The 20,000-nt window shown below is 47.7% G+C and overlaps 1 protein-coding gene and 1 long non-coding RNA gene across 2 annotated transcripts in view; one reads left to right on the plus strand and one right to left on the minus strand.

The window, feature by feature from the left end:
* Positions 1-3,361, minus strand: part of LOC143009731 (uncharacterized) — a 4,945-nt gene extending 1,584 nt beyond the window's left edge. The window contains exon 1 of the long non-coding RNA XR_012964708.1: positions 3,058-3,361. This is a non-coding gene — a long non-coding RNA (uncharacterized LOC143009731). The remainder of the gene's footprint in view (positions 1-3,057) is intronic.
* Positions 1-17,993, plus strand: part of LOC143009727 (zinc fingers and homeoboxes protein 2-like) — a 44,882-nt gene extending 26,889 nt beyond the window's left edge. Inside the window, exons 3-5 of the mRNA XM_076161791.1 lie at positions 5,434-8,674; positions 10,205-10,367; positions 13,749-17,993. Of these exons, the coding sequence (XP_076017906.1) occupies positions 5,757-8,674; positions 10,205-10,364 (3,078 nt within the window). The 5' untranslated portion in view covers positions 5,434-5,756 and the 3' untranslated portion in view covers positions 10,365-10,367; positions 13,749-17,993. The remainder of the gene's footprint in view (positions 1-5,433; positions 8,675-10,204; positions 10,368-13,748) is intronic.
* The last annotated feature ends 2,007 nt before the right edge of the window (positions 17,994-20,000 follow it).

The following is a 20,000-nucleotide window of genomic DNA, read 5'->3' on the forward strand; positions in this document are numbered from 1 at the left end:
GTTTGGACGCCTGTGGGTCCGCTTGACTCAACCTCAATGACATCATCATGTAGGCATCATGTACATACTGGGGTGTGATATAGGATCTGTGTGTGTGGCGTTGTAACCCAGTCTGCAGCAGCGTGCTGTGTGCTCATTAAAGTATCAGATCAGCTGCTGGGGCAATATTACCAACATTTACTCTCTCTCTCTCTCTCTCTATCTCTATCTCTATCTCTATCTCTATCTCTATCTCTCTCTCTCTCTCTCTCTCTCTCTATCTCTATCTCTCTCTCTCTCTCTCTCTCTCTCTCTCTCTCTCTGTCTCTCTCTATCTCTCTCTTTCTCTCTCTTTCTCTCTCTCTCTCTCTCTCTCTCTCTCTCTGTCTCTCTCTCTCCTCTCTCTCTCTCTCTCTCTCTCTCTCAGTTGTCTCCTTTGTTTATAGCCCAATGTCACACACAGACCCACAACATCAGGAAGCTCCCAACACAGCCCAAAGATCTCTAGGAAGACCAGGAAAACATTCATGTAGAAGGAAAAGAGGAAGAAAGGTCAGGAGAGGGAATGCCATGAGAGTGTGTAGATGTTCTCCTCCTCCTCTTCAGGTCTGTAGGTCTCAGTGTGTAGATGTTCTCCTCCTCCTCTTCAGGTCTGTAGGTCTCAGTGTGTAGATGTTCTTCTTCTCTTCAGGTCTGTAGGTCTCAGTGTGTAGATGTTCTCCTCCTCCTCTTCAGGTCTGTAGGTCTCAGTGTGTAGATGTTCTCCTCATCCTCTTCAGGTCTGTAGGTCTCAGTGTGTAGATGTTCTCCTCCTCCTCTTCAGGTCTGTAGGTCTCAGTGTGTAGATGTTTCTCCTCCTCCTCTTCAGGTCTGTAGGTCTCAGTGTGTAGATGTTCTCCTCCTCCTCTTCAGGTCTGTAGGTCTCAGTGTGTAGATGTTCTTCTTCTCTTCAGGTCTGTAGGTCCTCAGTGTGTAGATGTTCTCCTCATCCTCTTCAGGTCTGTAGGTCTCAGTGTGTAGATGTTCTCCTAGTCCTCTTCAGGTCTGTAGGTCTCAGTGTGTAGATGTTCTTCTTCTCTTCAGGTCTGTAGGTCTCAGTGTGTAGATGTTCTTCTTCTCTTCAGGTCTGTAGGTCTCAGTGTGTAGATGTTCTTCTTCTCCTCAGGTCTGTAGGTCTCAGTGTGTAGATGTTCTCCTCCTCCTCTTCAGGTCTGTAGGTCTCAGTGTGTAGATGTTCTCCTCCTCTTCAGGTCTGTAGGTCTCTGATGGACCCTGATGGATCCATGATCAGGTGTTAGAGCCTCTAAAGCTCCTCTACATGGAGACAGAAGCTTAGATACAGATATATGTGTTGACCTCTGACCTTTGACCCTGAACCCTGTGTGTCTTCCACGCCGCTCTGGATTTAAACATCTGTGGTGGCGTTGTGATGCAGAGGCAGAGCTGACCCACATCACACACACACACACACACACACACACACACACACCCCCACACACAGGCTCAGAGCTCGCCTCTGTCAGCTGAGGACACACACACATTCACGTATGGAGACACTACAGGTCTATACACACACACACACACACACACACACACACACACACACACACACACACACACACACACACACACACACACACACACCGTGACTGTCTCATGCATGTTTCAGTGACCTGACTCGCTCTCTCTCTACTCCTCTCTCTCTCTCTCTCTCTCTCTCTCTCTCTCTCTCTCTCTCTCTCTCTCTCTTTCTCTCTCTCTCCTCTCCCTCTCCCCTCTCCCTCTCTCTCTCTCTCTCTCTCTCTCTCTCTCTCTCTCTCTCTCTTTCTCTCTCTCTCTCTCTCCCTCTCTCTCTCTCTCTCTCTCTCTCTCCATTTCTTCACCCTCCTTTCTCCTCCACATTCCTTCCTTTAATTCCTTTTCCTCCTGCCACTCCTCTTCCCTCTCCCTCTCTCTCTCTCTCCCCTCCTGACCTCTTCCTCTCCTTCTCTCTCTCCTCTCTGCTCTCTCTCATCCCTCCTCTCCTTCCTGACCTCTTTCACCTCCTCCTCTTCCTTTTCTTCTCTCTCCTGACCTCCCTGCTCCCTTCTTCCTCCTTTCCACCTGTTCCCGTTCCTTGCTGTCACTCTTCCTCCTCTTATCTTCCTCCTCCTCCCTCTCTTCTTCCTCCTCTCCACCTCCTTCTGCTCCCCTCCTTTGCTCCCTCTTGACCCTGTCCTTCTTTTCTCCTCTTCCTCCCCTTTGCTGTCTTCCCTCTCTCTTCTCTCTTCTTCCTCTTGCCCCTCCTGACCTCCTCCTCCTCTCTCTTGTCCTCTCCTCACTCCTTCCATCCCCTCCTGACCTCTCCTCTCCTCCTCCTCCTCCTCTTCCTCTCTAATTAGCACCTGAGCGTACAGGCCTGGTTAATATTCGGCGGCGAGGTGCTGCGATGGCAGAAGGGCACCTCGCCGTATCTCCTGCGCTGCTGTTGCCACGGTAACGGCATGGAAATGAAGCAGGGCCCCTCCCCCTCCCCCTCCATCTCCCTCTGTCTCCTTCCTAATTTTTTGGCCCCCCCCTCCCTCACCCCTTCATTTTTTAATAAGGAGTCACCACCTCGTTAAATGTTGGGAGGGGGGGGATGGAGGGGGGAGGGGGGGCTAGAGGGGGGAGGGGGGCGGGGCTCTGAGGCGAAGAAAAGGAAAAAAATGTAATGGGTTTTTTCTTAAGTACGAACAAATATTAAGATTTCGTCTGACAGATTTGTGATCCGTCGCTCCAAGGACACACACTCAGTGTGTGTGTGTGTGTGTGTGTGTGTGTGTGTGTGTGTGTGTGTGTGTGTGTGGACAGAGGCCTTGGCCTTGATGAAGTTTATAAAGCTGCCAATTGTGTTTCATTCATATTTGATAAAGGAGTCAAACACTGAGAGTGTGTGTGTGTGTGTGTGTGTGTGTGTGTGTGTGTGTGTGTGTATGTGTGTGTGTGTGTGTGTGTGTGTATGTGTGTGTGTGTGTGTGTGTGTGTGTGTGTGTGTGTGTGTGTAAATAAAAATTGATTGAAAAACAAGTGAACCCAATGTTTAGGTGATGTTTGGACCTGAAGGTGGAGCACTTAGAACTCGTCCTGCTTCCTGTGTCTGTGGACTGAAGCTTCCTGCTCTCATCCTCTGGTCCTCTGGTCTTCTGGTCCTCTAGTCTTCCTGTCCTCTGGTCCTCTGGTCTTCTGGTCCTCTAGTCCTCTGGTCCTCTGGTCTTCTGGTCCTCTGGTCCTCTAGTCCTCTCTCCTGCTCTTTGCTTGTCTCCTCCTTCACTCTGTCTCGTGTCTCTGTCACACTGCTTTCTTCATCCTTTCTTCTTCCTCTCCTCTCCTCCTCTTCCTCTCTCCTTGTTGTTGTCTTCTCCTGAGCCTTAGAGAGAAAAGAAGGTAAACTACATGAATAACTGAAAACATGAAGTTTGTAAAACGTTCATTTGAATTTCAAATATTTCCAACAGATTCATCAAAATTTTCTAAAGTAGAATTTTAAAGGTTTGGTTTCATTTCTGTGATTGATCAGTCAGTCAGAGACGTTTGGATCTTTTCCTTTATGATCTAAACGTTTAGGAGAGAGCGTCTCATAGAAACGTAAAGAAAGAAGAGACGATGATGCAATCAGCAGAAATGTAAACCAGCGCCGGCGGCTTGGTGAGTCTGAGCAACGTTTACACACACACACACACACACACACACACCAGGAAGCTCAGCTGAGCCTCACTAATGTCTCACACACACACACACACTCTCTCTCTCTCTCTCTCTCTCTCTCTCTCTCTCTCTCTCTCTCTCTCTCTCTCTCTCTCTCTCTCTCTCTCTCTCTCTCTCTCTCTCTCTGGCCTACTTAAAGATTCTTCACTTTCATCAGAACTTTTCTCTCCCTCTCTCTCTCTTCTCCCTCTCTTTCACCTCCTCTGCTCCTTCGTGTTTCTCCTCCTCTCGGTCTTTTGTCTGGCTCTCTCGCTCGCCCATTGTGTGGCTGATAGCTGTCAGGAGATCTCATGGTGGAGTCGCTCTTATTACATGATTACAGGCTAATTATCCTGTGAAGTCGTCTTTGAAAGACGTCTAATGTCTCTTTAATGGGGTTTGGAGTTAGGAGAGCTTTTTGTCTTTTGTGTTTGCGTGTCTCTCCTCGTTTCATCGCTCTTCCTCCTGATTGGATCGGCTCGTCCTGATTAAGTGGCACTCGTGGTTTTCCGGCACTCAGGTTGTGTTTATTTTATATCCGCTCGCACTCGGGGGAGCAGGAAGCGATGAAGATGCTGTGATGTTTCCTTCAGCTTTGTGTTTGTGTGATGAAGATGAGGAGTAAACATGGTGCCACATGTATCGGTGTTCCCTTCATGAATCCATCCGCTCCTTGACTCCTTCCGTGTTTTCCCGCTGCAGTAAACAAAGCCGTGTTGTGTTTGTGTGGCAGCACAGAAACACGCTGGACTCTGCGTGCCTTCATAAACCTCTTCCATATTTCAGAGTTGTTCCAAGCATTGGAAAACCAGGAATGACACGGGAATGCTTCCTGGGTGGTGCGTTGCCAAACCCGTGTAGGCGTGACGTGTTTACACTGAGCCACATGGTAAGGATGTGCACACACACTCTCATGTGTGTGTGTGTGTGTGTGTGAGCCTTTCCCTCTCTGTGGCGTCTTTAGATGCAGATCCAGATCCTTTATTCTCTACACTTATTCCGTTTCATGCAGCACGACTTTAATGACTTATTTCATGCAGGTTATTAATTCCCTGCCTGCTTTTGACTCACAGACTCTTTCTGTGGCTTCACTTCCTCCTTTCAGCTCGGAAATGCAAATGAAGGTGCAGACGGCCGAACCCGTCTGCCGGTGCGGTGGATCTGCAATCCAATAGATAAATTACTTCCCTAATTGGTAGTTAGGTCATGAATTTTACAGCCAATTCTCGAGTGTCAGAGCTTCCAATCAGCGCACAATTCCCCCGCAGGGCGCCGACACCAGAATACACTCACACACCTGTGGGAGTCGGGAAAGGAGGAACGTGGACTTGTATTCCAACCGACGAGCGGAGAGAACTCAGAGAGCGAAGAAGGAATCGCGGCCTGAAGTTGTGATGTGCGGCGCCCCGGCCTGGCCTGCGACCCCGGTGTGACTGAAAGCTTCGCTCGGGCAGATTATTGATGTGTTTTGTCTCTGGCACGACGCAGGAAACGCAGCGTAGCTCCCCAATAACAACGCTCCCTTTGCCTTTTGACAATAGCACAAATGAACTCTTATTATTTCCCCCTGTGTGTTTGTTTCTTTGTTAGCGGAGTGAATCACATCACATCATACACAAACAGCGTCCGCATGCCAACGCCTCGCTCTTCCTCCTGTATTTGGGGCTTTTAGTCTTTCCTCATGTGGCTCCAGTGAACACAAACAGTACTAACGCTCCGTTTTCTCTCTTTCTCTTTGTCTTTCTGCAGCCTGAGCACCGCTGCGAGCTGTGATGCCCTCACATGACGCCCGGGTCAGAAGCTGACGTTGCCAGTGAGCGGGAGTCGCCACTGCACAACCGGTCCTGGGCCAGCGCCGTCAGCCGGTTCTCGCCCTCCCTCTCACGCACTGCAGAAGCTTCCTCTTCTTCCCGTCCTGCACGCACGCCCGTCGCCTCCCGTTCACCCCGTTAGAAATCGGACGTGCCGACGTCCTGGGCCAGCACCAGCAGCATCCCGACACCGCAACGTCTCCAGCACCAGCACCAGCACCAGCACCAGCACCGCTACCACCAGCACCAGCAGCAGCCGTCATGTCCAGTCGTAGGAAGTCCTCCACCCCCTGCATGGTCCGGGTTCTCAGCGACTTGCCAGAAGAGCAAGAAGAACCGGAGGAGGCCATGGACTTTGAAATGCTCACAGACAGCGGCATCAAAGAACTAAGGTCGTCTGAATCGTCTGAAGGAAGCCAAGACCCCCAGCAGCAGAATCCAGGGGATGAAGACCAGCAGACATTTGCTAAATCAGTGGAAAAGCAGAATCCAGAGCCATCAGAACACGGGGAGCAGTCGGGCAAAGAAGACCGACGCTCTGCGGATGAAGAAACAGAAGGTGGAGAGGTGAAGGAAAAGGGCGACTCGGACTCGGCTTCCCACAGAAAGCTGCTCAGAGGCTACGAGTGTAAATACTGCACCTTCTCCACACAGAACCTGGGTGACTTTAAAGACCACGTGGACTCCAGCCACCCCAACGTCATTCTCAACCCGCTGTACCTCTGCGCCGTTTGCAACTTCAAAACCAACAAGTTTGACTCGCTGACCGAGCACAACGGGAGCCGGCACCCGGGCGAGACCAACTTCAAGTTCAAGAGGATGAAAATGAACAATCAGACAATCCTGGAGCAGACAATCGAAGGCAAAGACAATTCAGTCGAATACGATTTGACAAATGAACAGGGTGAAACCAACGGTTACGCACTTCCTCCCTGCATAGCAACCACAGTGAAGACCCCAGACAGCATCCAGTCCCTCTACCAAGGGGGCCCACTGAAGAGCCAGCTGGACAGCCTGATGCAGAAGGATCAGATTACAGCCGTGAGCATTAACGGAACAGTCATCATCCCTGAACCCACCGTCCTCCAAGGGCTCTCCCACGTCTCCCCCATGCTCCAGCGCCCACCCAACTTTAACTCCATACCAAAAATAGCCGTTCCCTTGAACACCACCAAATATAACCCGTCCCTGGACGACAACCTGACGCTCATCACTTCCTTCAACAAGTTCCCTTACCCGACGCACGCCGAGCTGTCGTGGCTGACCGCCGCCTCCAAGCACCCAGAGGAGCAGATCAAAGTCTGGTTCACCACCCAGAGGCTGAAACAAGGCATCACCTGGTCCCCAGAGGAGGTGGAGGAAGCCAGGAAGAAGATGTTCAACGGCTCCATACCTCCTGCACATCACACGTTCACCGTCCTGCCTACCAGTCCTGTTTCGCCAGCATCTGCCAAAGCCTTCCACAACCCCGTTGTCCACACCACGGTGGAGCATTCCAGTCACTTTAGAGGAGGCGTGTCCAATGGACTACGTGGAACAATGCCTCTCGTCACCACGGCTACCAGCTACGGCATCAAGCGATCCCTCCCGACACACATGACCACTGTGTTCGGCCCCGAGTCAAAACGTCCCGTCATGGCAGTCGCCCCCCACTCTGGAGACCCCAAGGAGAAGGGCCTCATGGCTCCTCCCCCTCCGCCCCCACCGCCCCAGAAAGATCGTCTCCCAATGGCTCCACCTCCTGTTCCCATGGAGATGAAGAGACCTGTAGCAGTTCCTCTGGTCACCTCAGAGGTGAAGAGGCCCGCCGCTGCTGTGCCTTTAATGCCGCCGCCATCATTAACGTCGTCACAGTCTGTGTTGTCCAAAGGGAAGTTCCCATCCGCACTAGGAAGTCCCAAGACCAAGCCAGTGGTGTCTCTGCCTTCCGTAATCTTTCCAGAGTCCTTAACCAGGCGGACAATAGCTCCTCCCCCAATCTTTGCCCCTCCATTTAACAAATCCTTACCGCTTCCTCGTTGTTCCCCCTTCACACCCAAAGACAAGCTTCCTAATACTCACGCCTCCTTGCCGGCAGCTGATCTGAAGCTGCACAGCTCTCCTCCTCTCATCGCCCCACACATAAGGAGACCCACCATCATCCAGTCCATTCACGCTCCTCTTAAAGCCCAATTCCAGATACCTGGGTTTCCTCTGGATGGCAACGAAGTCAAAGCCGGTCAGCCCAGAGGGGTGAAGGTTCTGGCCCCGCTGTCTGAGGCCAACGGCATGCCACAGTCCCACGATCACAACTCTCCAAACAACGGAGTCATGCATGTGGACAGCAGTGAGCTAGCAGCCGTGAGAACTGACCATCAGCAAAAGTCGTCAGTGATGACAGCGTTTCCCCTGCTGGAGAGGATGAAGGGAAAGACGGCCGATCAGCTGAAGATCTTAGAGGAGAACTTCATCAGAAACAGCTTCCCCACTCACAGCGATGTAGACAATCTGTCGGCCTCCAGCCACCTCTCTCACAAAGAAATCGATAGTTGGTTTGTGGAACGGCGAGCGCTTCGGGACAACCTGGAACAAGCCTTGCTCAACTCCATGGGCAGTAAGAGGACGGGCCCAGGAGGGGGCGCTGCCAAACCGGAGAGACGAATACATCAGCAACAGCAAACTCTAGAGCTGAACGGGATTCACAAACAGAGCAGTGGTGTGAGCCACCTTAAGAGCCCTCCTCTTCAGTCCCACGCCCTGCCCATCATCGCTCCGAGCCCAGGCACCGTATCCACCCCCAACCCGCCCCCCTCCACAGTGCCTGCAGTCCTCAAGGATGATTTTGTTCAAACTAGGTGGCCTTCCCCCGAGGAGTTCAGCCAGCTGGAGGCCCGGACCGGCCTGCCGCGCTCCGACCTCGTCCGTTGGTTCAACGACAGTCGCTCGACGCTCCAGGGGGGCGGCGGGGAGTTGGCAGAACTGTTTCGCGGCAGTACCACAAGCGGAGTAAACGGTGGCCACGGGACGGCCGTCTGCTCCCCTGAAAACGCCCTCGGCCTCATCCAGCGCTGCCAGGAAGGAGGCGTGACAAACCACAAGAGCGGGAAGGTGCTGGAGAGCCAACTGGGCCGGCTAATGGAGCAGCGGACCAACAGCCTCAGCAGTCAACAGGAGGAGCTGCATGACTGGTTCACTGGCAGGTAGGCGGAGTTTAGATCTGGGTTCCATGATGTTGGGAGAAATACTACAACCAAAAACTTCATTAACACAAAGAATTGACATTTGATTTTATATCGTCTTCAATCTTTTTACTCAATTTTAAGACATTTTTCAATCAGAACATTTTTTTTTGGTAAAAGAAAATCTCAATCTGAATCTAAACATCAATCTGCTCTCCTTTGTTGTAAACAGGAAGTAAACATTGATCCCTAACCCTTAGCCCAGATGTTTAGGTCATGAAAAGTGAAAGAGCAGGAATGAAGAAAGAGGAAGTGACATCATGCTCCATGTATGTTCAGTGACATGTACAGCATGGAGACGCTCTGTTCTCCCACTCCCAGTGAACACACCATCACACTGTCTCACATTGAGTTTACGTTGAAGCGCAGCCTCTGCAGTTTGAGCTGGTTAAGATGCACAGTACGACTCCGTCTCCAGCGACCCCAGTGTCCCAAATAAATCTCTCCCCCCCCTAAACCCTTTTATGACTCGTCCACGTTGTTACCGCCGTTGTTTTCAGGGCATTAACCTCAGACTCTACAGGATTTCATTTAGCCCGCCTCTCATTCCGGAGGCTTGGGACGTCTTTGGGAAAATAACTGGGCCACTACGGATCCCAATATCTCCACAATAATTTGGGCGAAAGGTTTATTGGTCCCCTGAGTCCGCTCCCGGTCCGGGCCCGGGCTTTGAAAGCACCACAGTATTAAACTGATGGTTTATAATCCTTTTAGCCCCTGCAGGTTTTATAGACTCGGTCCTAAAGTCCGGTTAATAAGAAAAGAAATGAGACGGTGAAGTTACTCCGCTTATTTAAACACGCAGTGATACACAGGAAGTGAGCGGCGAAGCTCCCGAGTCGCCAATAAGAGGAAAGAGACACCAAAGGGTCCATTTCATTTTCCACAAAAGAAAATGAGTTTTTACCAATTAAACTAAAGTCGTGTTAATGTACATGAGATCATCATGTGATCATCATGAGATCATGAGAGGCAGACCAGAGCTTCTGCTTAAACATCCACACATTGAGACATGGAAGAGGAAACAAACAGACACACACACATGAAATCAGGAAAGGAAATGTAGAACGTTCTGAAGCTAAAGCCAGGAAATGCTGGAATAAAACAGAAACATTCGACACACACGTCACTGATATCTGTAATTTTTAAAAAAATCTTTTTTTGATTCTATATTTGTTCCATTTTCAGACGACGTTTGTGTGAAGTTAAGATTCACTTCAGGTTATTAAACTGATACAAGGATGTCAGTGAATTGTTTTATTCAATGAAGAATGAGGTTAAATTCATATCAATACATTATAATTACTATAATAAAAATTAAAATAAATATAGTTTTTACTTGGTAAGGACTTTGAGTGCTGAAGAACCACAGAACCACAGATCACAACAAAGGGTTAATAACCAATAGGCCAGTCAGTACAAAGAGAAGCATAAACTGATTTACCACACAGAAGAGAATGATTGACAGGTTTTCGTCTTTGCGTCCGTCAGGCTGCGGCAGCAGAACGGCGGCGTCGCGCTGGGAGGCGGCGCGGCGCGGGACGTGTTCGGGAGCTGGCTGGAGGACGGACACTCCAGGAGAGGACGGGAGCTGCTGCTGGACAGAGACAAGAAGATGGAGGACACGTCGTCCGGGAGGCTGACGGGATAAAAGGTGAGCGAGGTCACTTGGAGAAAAGGGAAGCGGACAAGTAGAAGAAGAGCAGAGTAGAGAAGGAAAGTGCCGACCTGTCAGCTGAGTGAAGGAGCAAAGAATGATGGGAAATGAGCAGAAATCTAATTTCCTCCCACAGTCAGGACAAAGTCAAACGTTTAATAAACCACAAACTGTGGTCACGTGACCGCCTGAGACTCTGCCCACAGACAACAGTTTGTTTGTAACAGACGTAGAAACAGGAGCAGAGTCCCCTGACCCTCAGGCAGAGGGTCGAGGGTTCAAATCCCGCATGATACTTTTACCAAGATTATGAACTTTAAACATTTTTACAAAATTTCTACAACTTTTCTAGACTTGCAGGACTAATTGTTATTCGTAAATTCTTGATAAAATAAGAAACATTTCCATGACTTTTGCAGGACTTTCATCACCATAGAAACCTGAACGTGCAGCTGCTGGTTGGAACTAAGCTGCGCCCCTAAGGCCCCTCCCCCTCCCCCTCCCCCTCCCCCTCCCCCTCGTGTTTTATTGTCCGTCCAATCTGCTGCTGCTTGCGTTTAGTTTTAAATCTGCTTAGCAACAAACTCCCACTTCAGGAAGCTTCTAAAAAAAGGATCAGGGCCCTAAAATAACAGCGACCTCCTGCTGTGCTGGAGTTTTTTTAGATAAAAGCTTCGCCCGGAGCAAAGTGACGATGAAACCGCAGGAAGCAGCCGCCTGACAGGAAACTGAAAGTGTTCACATAGATCCTCCTCACACACGAGAGGGGAACGCTGAGCAGAGACGGACATTAAACACACGCAAACCATACGGAAACATGTTCAGCGTCACGCAGAGGTTTAGAAAATAATGATAATTCTAATTCTAATTAAAAAACAAAGTCAAAACTGTCTTTTTGTAATAAGAGTTTTGTGAGTTCCTCCAGAGCAGGGGTGCCCAATACGTCGATCGCAATCATTAAAAGTAAAAAGTTAGCCGACACCGGCAAGTACGCCGTCGCACACTCGGCCGAGTCGGCACCCTCATCTAATGGTCTATGAGAATAAAGTAGAGAGTGCACAAGACAGTGTTGTTATAGGTTGTAAAGTAATACAACCGATCAGAACAACCCCCCCGCCCCCCGTTGGAGAGGGAGATCGCTTACACTTGGTCTTCTTAAAAGTAGATCCCAGGCTGAAAAAGTGTGGGCACCCCTGCTCCAGAGTCTCCAGCTGGTCCCTGGACACCCAGCAGGCTTTCATCTGAGTCGCTGGGTGATGGAGCAGGTTTCCATAGTGACGCAAGGTCTGGATTTTAGGAAAATTAGTGTGGAAACGTTGACGTTTAAATCTGTCACCTTTTCCTGTCTCTTTTTACCGGTCACCATGGCGATGCCGTCACTCTCACATGGCTTCCATCCGTATAAACAAAAACAAACAAAGATCAATAACAGCAACAACGCTACATTTATTAACTCTTAAATTATCAAAGGAAAAGATAATCACAACAATCACAACGTGCCGTCTCCTAGCAACCACAAACACAAACGGATCAAATCCCAAACCAGATTCACTTCCACCTCATCGTGCTGTTTGATGTCTCAGCCACAATTTAATGAAAATAAATTTCATCTCCTTTTTTTGCCTCTAACACTAAATAAGAGTCTCATTGTTTTTATTCTACATCTACGTTTTCTATGAGGTTTTTCTTGAAAATGTAAAATATTCAAAAAAAATATAGAAAAATCTATTTCATCATTTTCACTCATTTTTAAATTCAACGACTTTTCCCGGATTTTCATGTGTGACAAACACACACACACACACACACACACTCATCCATTCACAGCATCAACAGCAAAGAGGAGCAGAGGTCAGAGGTCACAGCACCTGCACTCAAAGGAAAGACATCAAATGACTTCTGGAGGAAAATAAGCAACTTCGGCAGCAGTGTGTGTGTGTGTGTGTGTGTGTGTGTGTGTGTGTGTGTAGCTCTGGGCCTGGTTTAATCAGCAGAGTGCCATAATAACTTATCAGCACTCACAGCTCATAGATGAAGCTGTAATTGCCAAAACGCTGTCACACACACACACACACACACACACACACACACACACACACACACACAGGGATGTAATTTGTTTTAATTTTCTGCCTTCAGACATTTTGATTAAGAGCGTCTTTAGCTTTCTCCCTGCAGACAAAAATCCCATTTACAGACAAACTGCAGCTTCACAGAACAAAACAAAGCTGGAAAACCTCTGGAAACACCAAACGGCTGTCCAGGCCAGAAAAAGGGAAATGAGAGAAACCCCAAACTTTCAGAGGAATCAGATCCGGCGGTACAAGGACGAGCGCTCTGCGTCGTGTCGCCTCAAAGCAGGCGGTGACGGTTGCTAGGAGACGTCAGCTCACGATTCCCTGTTCTGGCACGATAACTGGTTTATCTCACGCTCGCCATCGTCACGGCGCAGACACGGGACGCTTTAAGAACGCTGGAGTATAGACAACAAAGGGTTGCCATGGAAACGAGCAGAATCAGTGCATCCCCCTAACATTACTGTAAGCATGGAGGCAGGTGACCTCTGCTGACCTCTGCTGACCTCTGCTGCTTCAGTCAGGTTTCTTGAAACAAATCTGGATCCTTCAGAGAAAAAGCTTTGACTTTTAGAATTTTTACAATCACATTGTTTTGTTTATAAAAAATACATTTTTTGAAGTTTGTCGGAGCGAACAGCAAAAAAAACAAATCTACTGCAAAAGTTTAATTAAAAACATAAAAAATTAAAGAAAATTTCCACTTCTGCTACAAATTTCTAACCTAAAAAAAAACGAAAATTAAAAAAATAAAATAAAATGTAGAAAAACATTCGACACCAAATTCTGCCTTTCTGCCAATAAATAATGTCTCAGTGTGTGTGTGTGTGTGTGTGTGTGTGTGTGTGTGTGTGTGTGTGTGAGTGCGTGTGCGTGTGCGCGCGCGTGTGTGTGTGCGCGCGCGCGCGTGTGTGTGCGTGTGTGTGTACGTGTGTGTGTACGTGTGTGTGTACGTGTGTGTGTGTGTACGTGTGTGTGTGTACGTGTGTGTGTGTACGTGTGTGTACGTGTGTGTGTGTGTGTGCGCGTGTGTGTGTGTGTGTGTGTGTGTGTGTGTGTGTGTGTAATCACAGCAACCGACTGCCTCGTTTAATCACTTCAACAACTTTAACACAGATTCCAGGATTAGGATCTGGATTTCACAGAGTGTCCCAGTTCCCGGCGGCCTCGTCTGACCGGGAACGCCGGACACTTTTTAATTCTCTTTTGTCTTTTTCTTAGGTTTTCATCATCTGAGCTGTGGTGAAACTTTGAGTTCTGCTTTTTTTTAACACATTTCCTTCTCTGTCTCTGTTGCTTTCAGGGTGAATAAGATTTTCCACCGCCGGCGTCGCTGCTGCCGGAAACACGCAGACGGAGGACAGGACAGACGGACGGAGGACAGATTCTAACCTGCAGATATTTTTCCTTTACCGATTTTTATCTCTCGACTGTCTCATCCCAGATCACGCACAACGTTTCCCTGGATCTTTCCTCCGGTCCGCTCTCCCGACCTTTTTGACCCCGTCTGACAGTTTGACTGATCGATCAGCGCTTTGTCTCAAGGATGCTTTTCTCGTTGTGCAGCTTTTTCAAAAGGCACATTTTTAAAATTCAAAAGTCAAAGTCAGTCAAAATTACAAAACTAAAAAATGTTTTGACTCCAATCAAAAAATAATAATTCCAAAGTGTTTTTAAAAAGCAGTTTAGCCAACAAAGCTCCAGCCTTTAACCCTGAACTTAAAGGAAACAAACTCTGGCCTGTCCCTTTAAGAGGAGGCGTGGCTCAGAGGTTTTAACCAGTAGAATCATTGGTAGAGGAGGTTCATTAGCATACGAAGAGAAAAACTTTCACTCCAAAAGGAAATCAATCAAATCGTTCCGCTTCTAAAATCCTAAATCTTCCCCTTTAAGACCCTGGGCGTCGGTCTGGCGGGAGGGATTAGCGGGTCGTGAACTCGAAGGAGAGACAGGCGCGGACCAGGCAATTTTGTGCGTGAGCTGTGTTGCCATGGATACGCAGAGAAGGTGTTCCTGCAGCAGCAGCAGCCGGACTCACAGACCCACAGGGGGAAATTCAATTAATTAAGTCAAGAAAAAAACTAAATCAATCGCCGAGTGCCAAAGCTGGAACTGCTGCATCTCACCAGAGGCTAAACCTTCTCTTCTTCTTCTTCTTCTTGTACATAGAGTCCATGTCGGTTTGGTTTTTTCCTGAGTTGCTACAAATTTGTAAAACTTTGCAGGAAAAAAAATTTGTTACATTTTGTAAATGGGGAGCAGCGCAGCCCGAAACCATGACGACCGAAGCCCAATGAGCGAGTATGTGTATGTGTGTGTGTGTGTGTGTGTGTGTGTGTGTGGAGCGTTTTTTGCCTTTCCCTCTTTCTCTCTCGCGCTCTTTTTGTACTGAAACAGTGGAACCACTACAAAACAACGGACCAGTTGGCAAAACTTCAGTCGCTTCTTCATCTCGCCGGCACTGGACTTCAACCCGTCACCTCCTCACTGAGAGGAGGAGGAGGAGGAGGAGGAAGGGCGGGGACTTTGCTTCACATCAGATCAGATTGAAAAACTGAAACAAAAAAGCACCTTTGGACCTTTTTCCTTTTTTACTGTGCTGAAGTGAAGTCAAGTGCTATTATATTATTATATTATTATTATATTATTATATTATTATTATTATCGTAGCCACTCTGTCTTGGACGCCTTTTTGAAGAAAAACTCAAGTGAAAAACACAGGGATAAAAAAAGAAACAACCTTAAGCCGATCTGCACTCTTTGTTTGTACGACAAAGTGACTGTCGTGGATTTTTGTTTAAACTGAACAAAACACCAGGAAAGTGCCGCATGATGGCGAACGCAGAAGGACTCAGCGATCACAACAGAAGGAAACAATCCACACTCACGCAGCCTGAATCGTCGTTAGCTTCCCTCTCTCCTCGTCTCTCCCTCCTACAGACTTGCTGCCACGTTTACTTTCACCTGCGTTTTGCCAATTTGAAGTCACAAAATGACAAAAGCGTCATGGAAACGCAGAGTAGGAGACGGTGGAGATCTGCTCCATGTTTACGTCTGATGGTGATGTCACAGGATGAGAAATGGTCAATTCACAACCTTTGTCGACTTTTTAAAGATTTGCCTATGCTTAGCGTAAAAACTGGCAACGCGGTTTGGGAGTTGGCAGCCGTGGCAACACTTCGTCACAAGACAACCGCCGCCTGTGCAGGACTGTACCATATCCAGTTTGTTGCATGTCGGGATTGTGCGATGAATGACTATTGAATTGTAGCGCTAAGACAAGCAGGAAACAAACTATGCACATAGAAACGTGTCGTCAACTCGTCGTCCATCTGCTCTGCTTTATCTCGCAGAAGAACTTTTGTGAGATTTTGGTCTGAGATTCTGCAGGCTGCTGTCTTTGGTTAAACTCCATTATTCTCCCCCAAAGACGCAAACGCAGACTGGGACAGTGGTGTCCCGTGAGCCTGGTGGGGCCTCGCGGCTCTGCAGGCGCTGAACGTTTAACTCGCCATTACATCAGATCTCAAAGCAAAGCTTGTAGGTCGACGTTTTAGTTTGACGACCAAAGATTTGACCCTGATTCTCTCCTGATGGACGGCAGAGTCGCTCGGTCTGTAGGAGCGTCTGCGTCTCATCTCGTTTACTCCTTCTGGTTTCTCTTCCTATTTTTCTTTCTCTCATTCTGCACACAATCATTCTCGTCTGTAACGTTTAAAAAAACAAAAAAATATAAATAGCTTATTATGGGATACATAACTCCATGTTGGCTTGGTCTGCTCAGATGAAACTAGTTCCATTCCCACAAAAATAAAAGAAGAAAGAATCGTAAACAATGAGCTCTTTATGTATCGCTTCTGCTGCTGTAGTGTCCCGGTCAGATTTAAAGACAAACAACACATTTATCAGAAATACTGTATTTACAAACGCATACGGGGTCGGCCTCAACGAAGCACGCAGACGGGCCCAAACAAGCTCGCCCAAAAAAGCTCCACGCGCTTTCGCTTCAGCCTATCGATAGTTGAAGTGGTACTGCTCTGCGCCGCAGCGCCCTCTGCTGGACAAGACAGGAAACAAAGCAGCGCTGCTTTAGACCTTGAAGAGACTTTTATTTTGTAAAGTGTAAAGTTTTATCGTTTTCTCCGATGAATGTATTTTTGCTTTGGGGTCTCATGAATGTTTCTGAATGTTCTAACAGGAAAGAGTCACGCACACAAACAACTAGGACAGGAACAGGAAGTGTGGCTCAGAGGTCATGGGCGGGGCCTGCACCGTCGCATTACAACAATTAACTGATCACAACTTCAACGGCCGTTATGTTCTCCTAGCATGTTGGTGGGCGGGGCACTTCTATTGAATGCATATTTAGACGTGTTTGGACTCCAGGCTGTGCTGGTGGCCCGGATGGTGGTATGTCTGATGGACGGTGCAGTCCTGCTCGTCCACCGGTGAACTCTGAGCTCACACAAGTTTCCTCTCCTGAAAGCTGCTAATTCTGAAAAAAATACTTAACCGTCCGACAAACAACAGCTAGCATCTGAAAGTGAAGCGCCTGCGTCTCAGAGTGGCGACGCCCTCGGCGTATTCTCACTGCTCACACACCAGGAAAGGACAGAAACATTTGTGTGCACGTGTCTTCCTGTTATTCACGTTACACTTTGCTCAAAATGAAGTTCATCTTTAGTTTGCGCCTTGTTCTCTCCAAAGCTGAGGCTGAAAGTTACTAAACCTACAAAGGTCCAAACCTCACAAACGAACAATTGGGACAATCGGGATTTGATCCAAATCATTCTTAATGGGACAGTCCGGGCGTCTACGACCCACAATGCAACACTCGTCCCATTTAAGCTGAAGTGTAAGAGATGAGTCCTCATGGTCTCTCTAAGCTCAGTCAGGCTGGGCGTGGGCCGAGATCCCACTTGTTCCGTTTAAGCGGAGCAACGTTTCCTCCTCTGCAGTTTTCCTTCACACCACCAGGGGTTCAGATCAGACGCGTTTCCTGTGTGTGTGGAGGAAGACGCTCAGCTTTTGGATGTTTTTGGGAAAACCAGGCGCACTAAGTGACTCCTCCCCCCCCCCCCCCCCCCCCCCCCCCTGCAGCGTTGAGGTCGGCCCTGCTTCATAACTGAGGTTCTGCTTCTTCTTCTACTGCTTCTATCAAACAAGTCCGGTCCTGGGCCTCAAACGGGCTCCGAGGCTTTCAGACACTTTCTCGTTCAAATTACTAAACCAGCATTTTCCAGAGTCGGACACAGAAATTGTTCTTTTGGCTCCTCACAAAAAAAAGGTTTTTGTCAACCTGGGGCCCAAAACCAGAACTCGCTGGTCATGTTTGCGTCCCAGGTCCTCAGATTTCCTGTCACAGCCGAGTCATTTTGTCACTTCCTGCACCTCCTAATCACACAAACGGCCACGCAAGAAGTCGCAATTAGTTTCATTTCTCTGGTGTCTGAAAGCCGTCGGGTTTGTTTGTGGTCCAGCTCAGCAAAACAACCTGTTGATGTCTGCTGTACTTCAATAAAACACCTTTACAAAGGTTACAGCTTCACTCTCACGTCTGTCTGTCTGTCTGTCTGTCTGTCTGTGCGTGCGTGCATGTGTGCGTGTGTGTGTGTGTGTCTGTGTGTGTGTGTGGACTCATCTCAAATTAATTTGCAGGGGAAGAAATGAAAAAAAAAGTTTCAATCTGATTAAATTCTTCATTGTAGAAAATCGAACGACTGAAGGTTAAAAAAAAAATCGGGGAAATTCTACAAAGAGAAATATTAAGTTTATAAAATCATTGTAAGAGATTCTAGAGTCTTCAGCTTTGCCTTTATGGTTCAAGTCTGCTGAGGCTGACTGACCAACCTAAGCTCCAGTCAGTGGCCTGGGCTGTGTGATGTGTAATGACTGTCACAGCCTCTAGGGGGCGCTAATGTGGCTGCAGTCTTGGCCTCTTTCCATTTATTTAGCCTGATCGAATAAAATGATAAATCCTCTTCAGCGAGGAAGAGGAGGCGAGGCGTTGGTGCCGCCTCATCACAGATGTTCTCCACGTTGCCGAGCTGTAATATCGGCTGCTACTCTCACAGGAATCACAGCACCGCCGTGCTAATTTAAGATAAACTGCATCTGGAATCACAATGAGGACGACGGAGGGGAAGAAGTGCAAAGAAAACATTTAAAAAGAATAAAAATAAAGGTGAGGAATCACAGTGATGCCCTCAGTGTGAGTGTTAATATTCATATGTGTGTGTGTGTGTGTGTGTGTGTGAGCAGATGAATAAATCAAGCTACAACGTTTCAGTCTAACAGAAAACATTCAGAGTCTGATGCTGCGTTTAGGTCCTATGGGAAATCTCGTAAATATCACTTCCCTGGGGTTTGTGTCAGTTTCCTGACAGGCAAACACAACCTGGAAACACCTCAACAAGCAACACACCCAGTATTGATCACATCTTCATTACTTCAGTATGCAAGGACAACATTTGGAGCCATTTTCAAAAACTACTAAGAGCATTCAGACAAACATGACTCAGCTCCTCTGCTGCACAGCTCCCTTTGCTACTCTTCTCCACATGTGGACCCTCAGATGTCTCCACTCTCCGTCTCTGTCCTCTTACTCTTCTTCTATTCTCACATTGAGCTGCTGCTCTGCGTCTGTAGAGCTGTAACTTCTCTCACTCAGTTCAACACAAACCAAAAATGCCGTGCTTCTGGAAACGCCTGGAGACACAAAGTCTGTTTATGCCACCGATTGACTGATTACTTCTTGATGGACTAAATGGATCTTTATCCCCTTCAGTCAAGTGTGCACTATATATTTTCCTGCAAGAACCAGGACTCACATGTATGCCTTAACTTCCATTTTACACAATTAAATGAAATTATGGAACCCAAAGAGGAAAAGTCTGTAAAGAGGAAACCTGCAGGTGCGCGTGGAGTTAAAGTCATCGGAGAAAATTACTTCAATGTATTGTGGGCACTTTTTATTTTTATTTGCTCATAAAGTATGAGCATAGTATTCCAACCCAACTGCCAGTTTTATAAAGGACAGAAGGGGAATGACGGGTACAAGCACAGCTCCTGACTGTAGCTCAGCATTAAAACAATGCTTCAGATAAACACGTAAATGTACCATATTTTCCTCCGAGACGTCAGAGGAAAAGTAGAATTGTTTCCAAAATGCAAACGGGGGAAGTGGAAGACACCAGGCTGAAACACAAACACGCTCCAGAAAGTTTCCCCACAAGAAAGAAAGAATTATGAATCATTCTCAGGCGAGAGTCCCCAGAGGATGAGCCGCTTCTCCTTACAACACAAACTCTGCCGCTAAGGATCCAACATACGATCCCTGAAATCCTGCTGCTCAGCCCAGAAGGGAAAACATTTACCACAACTTCACTCACAAAATCAAAAGCTTTTTCTTCTTCACATCATATAAAGAAACGAAAATGTAAAGAGACATACGTTGACTTTTCTCTTTTGTTGTTTACGTTGGACCTCGACTGTTTTTATGAAACAGCAAACACACACATGATGTTTGAGTCTCAGTTTTGGTGCTCATCCAAAT

This window comes from Genypterus blacodes, unplaced genomic scaffold (assembly GCF_046128005.1).
Source record: "Genypterus blacodes isolate CSIRO-AG114 ecotype Tasmania unplaced genomic scaffold, CSIRO-AGI_Gbla_v1 ptg000113l_1, whole genome shotgun sequence".
Lineage (NCBI taxonomy): Eukaryota > Metazoa > Chordata > Actinopteri > Ophidiiformes > Ophidiidae > Genypterus > Genypterus blacodes.